Raw genomic sequence first — 1625 nt, forward strand, 5'->3', positions numbered from 1 at the left:
ATCGGTCAAAATGTGGTTCAAATGAAAAGCACTACATTACTGTGAAAACTGCAATTACAATGATTCACACAAGTTATTCCAAAGGGGGAAAAAATAAATTATCTCATATAAAATAATATATGATGTTGATGAAGAATCTTGGCTCCCGTGACGAGGGAGCCCGTGTCCTGCCGGCTCCAGCCACCCGGGCCCTGCTGGGGGAGCAGGCTTTGTGTGGAGGTGCCTCCCCATCTGCAAGATGGAGCTGGGTCCCTCTTCCAGGGGCTGGGGCCGGGGGTTAAATGAGTCTGGAGTTTTGGAGGAACTGGATGAGGACCTGGTAGACAAACTTGTACTGAGCGATGGTCTGGATCATGAACATCCTCTGCTCCCGGAGGAGCCGCAGCATCATGGGCACTTCCACCTTCTGCAAGAAAAGAGAAAAGCACAAGGTCCTGAGATGGGGCGCTTCCCACGGGTGTTTCCTCATTCCTGCATCCAAGAAGCATTCCCTCACTGCCCGTGCACAGGTACAGGAGACAGCAAAGGGCTCAGCCCACTGTAGATTTTCCCAAAGACTAGATACCAGCAGTTGGAGAACCTGGTTGGCATTACCACTGATGTGCTATTGTATTTTATTTTTAATACTAGAGGCCCGATGCATGAAATTCATGCAAGAATAGGCCTTCCTTCCCCTGGCTGTCAGCACCGGTTTCCCTCTGGCACCTGGGACCCGGGCTTCCCTCGCAGACCCGGGTTCGTCTGGAAGGTCGTCCGGAAGGACATCTGGTCTAATTAGCATATTATGCTTTTATTATTGTAGATGTTTTTATTTCAAAGAGAGGACGGAAGAAGGAGAGAGAGATAGAAACATCAATGATGAGAGAGAATCATTGATCGGCTGTCTCCTGCACACCCCATATTAAGGAATGAGCCTACAACCCAGGCATGTGTCCTGACTGGGAATAGAACTGTGACCTCCTGGTTCATGGGTCAACACTCAACCACCGAGCCACACTGGCCAGGGATGTGCTATTTAAAATACAGACCAGTGTGTCAGAGAAAACATAGAGGCTAGAGTTAAACCCGACTGGTATTCTCAACTCTATCATGGCCCAACGGTAGGATTTATGCCATTTCTTGCTCTTAATTTCTTCACCTGTAAACAAGGATAATGGTGCTTTCCTCCAATGGCACAGTGGCCCTGCCCAGGTTAGTGATATGTCCTGGGCACTGACATGGGGTATAAGCAGTACCCACCTCCAGGATCACCTGAAGACATGCATGTAAAGCATTGAGCACAATGTCTGCACACAGTTCTTAAGACCACGCATGATCATCTTATGATGTTATGAAATGAACAATCCCCTGCTGAAGCCGCGCTCTACCATCCCTTCATCACCCGTGCCTCTGTTTCTCTGTGTTACACAAGGGTGCTAACAAGACCCTTCCCACAGAGTTAACTGTAAAGGCTTCTCAAGTTGGAAAACTGCTAAAATAGTGCTGGCACATGGTAAACACTAAATACAGGTGAGCTGTTGTTGTTATGTTTTCATTATTGTCATCATCACCACTATCACTTCCACCACCTCCACTTCCATCTCTGCCACCACCATCACCATCATACTACCTGCACCACCACCCCC

The 1625-nt window shown here is 48.2% G+C and overlaps 1 protein-coding gene across 4 annotated transcripts in view; it reads right to left on the reverse strand.

Annotated features, from left to right (window-relative positions):
- Positions 1-11: 11 nt before the first annotated feature.
- The window catches only part of PTPN14 (protein tyrosine phosphatase, non-receptor type 14), a 131408-nt gene continuing 129794 nt past the window's right edge, over positions 12-1625 (reverse strand). For all 4 annotated transcript variants that reach the window (XM_006772930.2, XM_006772931.2, XM_015569944.1 and 1 more), the window contains one exon: positions 12-406. In XM_006772930.2, the coding sequence (XP_006772993.1) occupies positions 278-406 (129 nt within the window). In that variant the 3' untranslated portion in view covers positions 12-277. The remainder of the gene's footprint in view (positions 407-1625) is intronic.

Source organism: Myotis davidii, unplaced genomic scaffold (genome assembly GCF_000327345.1).
Source record: "Myotis davidii unplaced genomic scaffold, ASM32734v1 scaffold362, whole genome shotgun sequence".
In the NCBI taxonomy this organism is placed as follows: Eukaryota; Metazoa; Chordata; class Mammalia; order Chiroptera; family Vespertilionidae; genus Myotis; species Myotis davidii.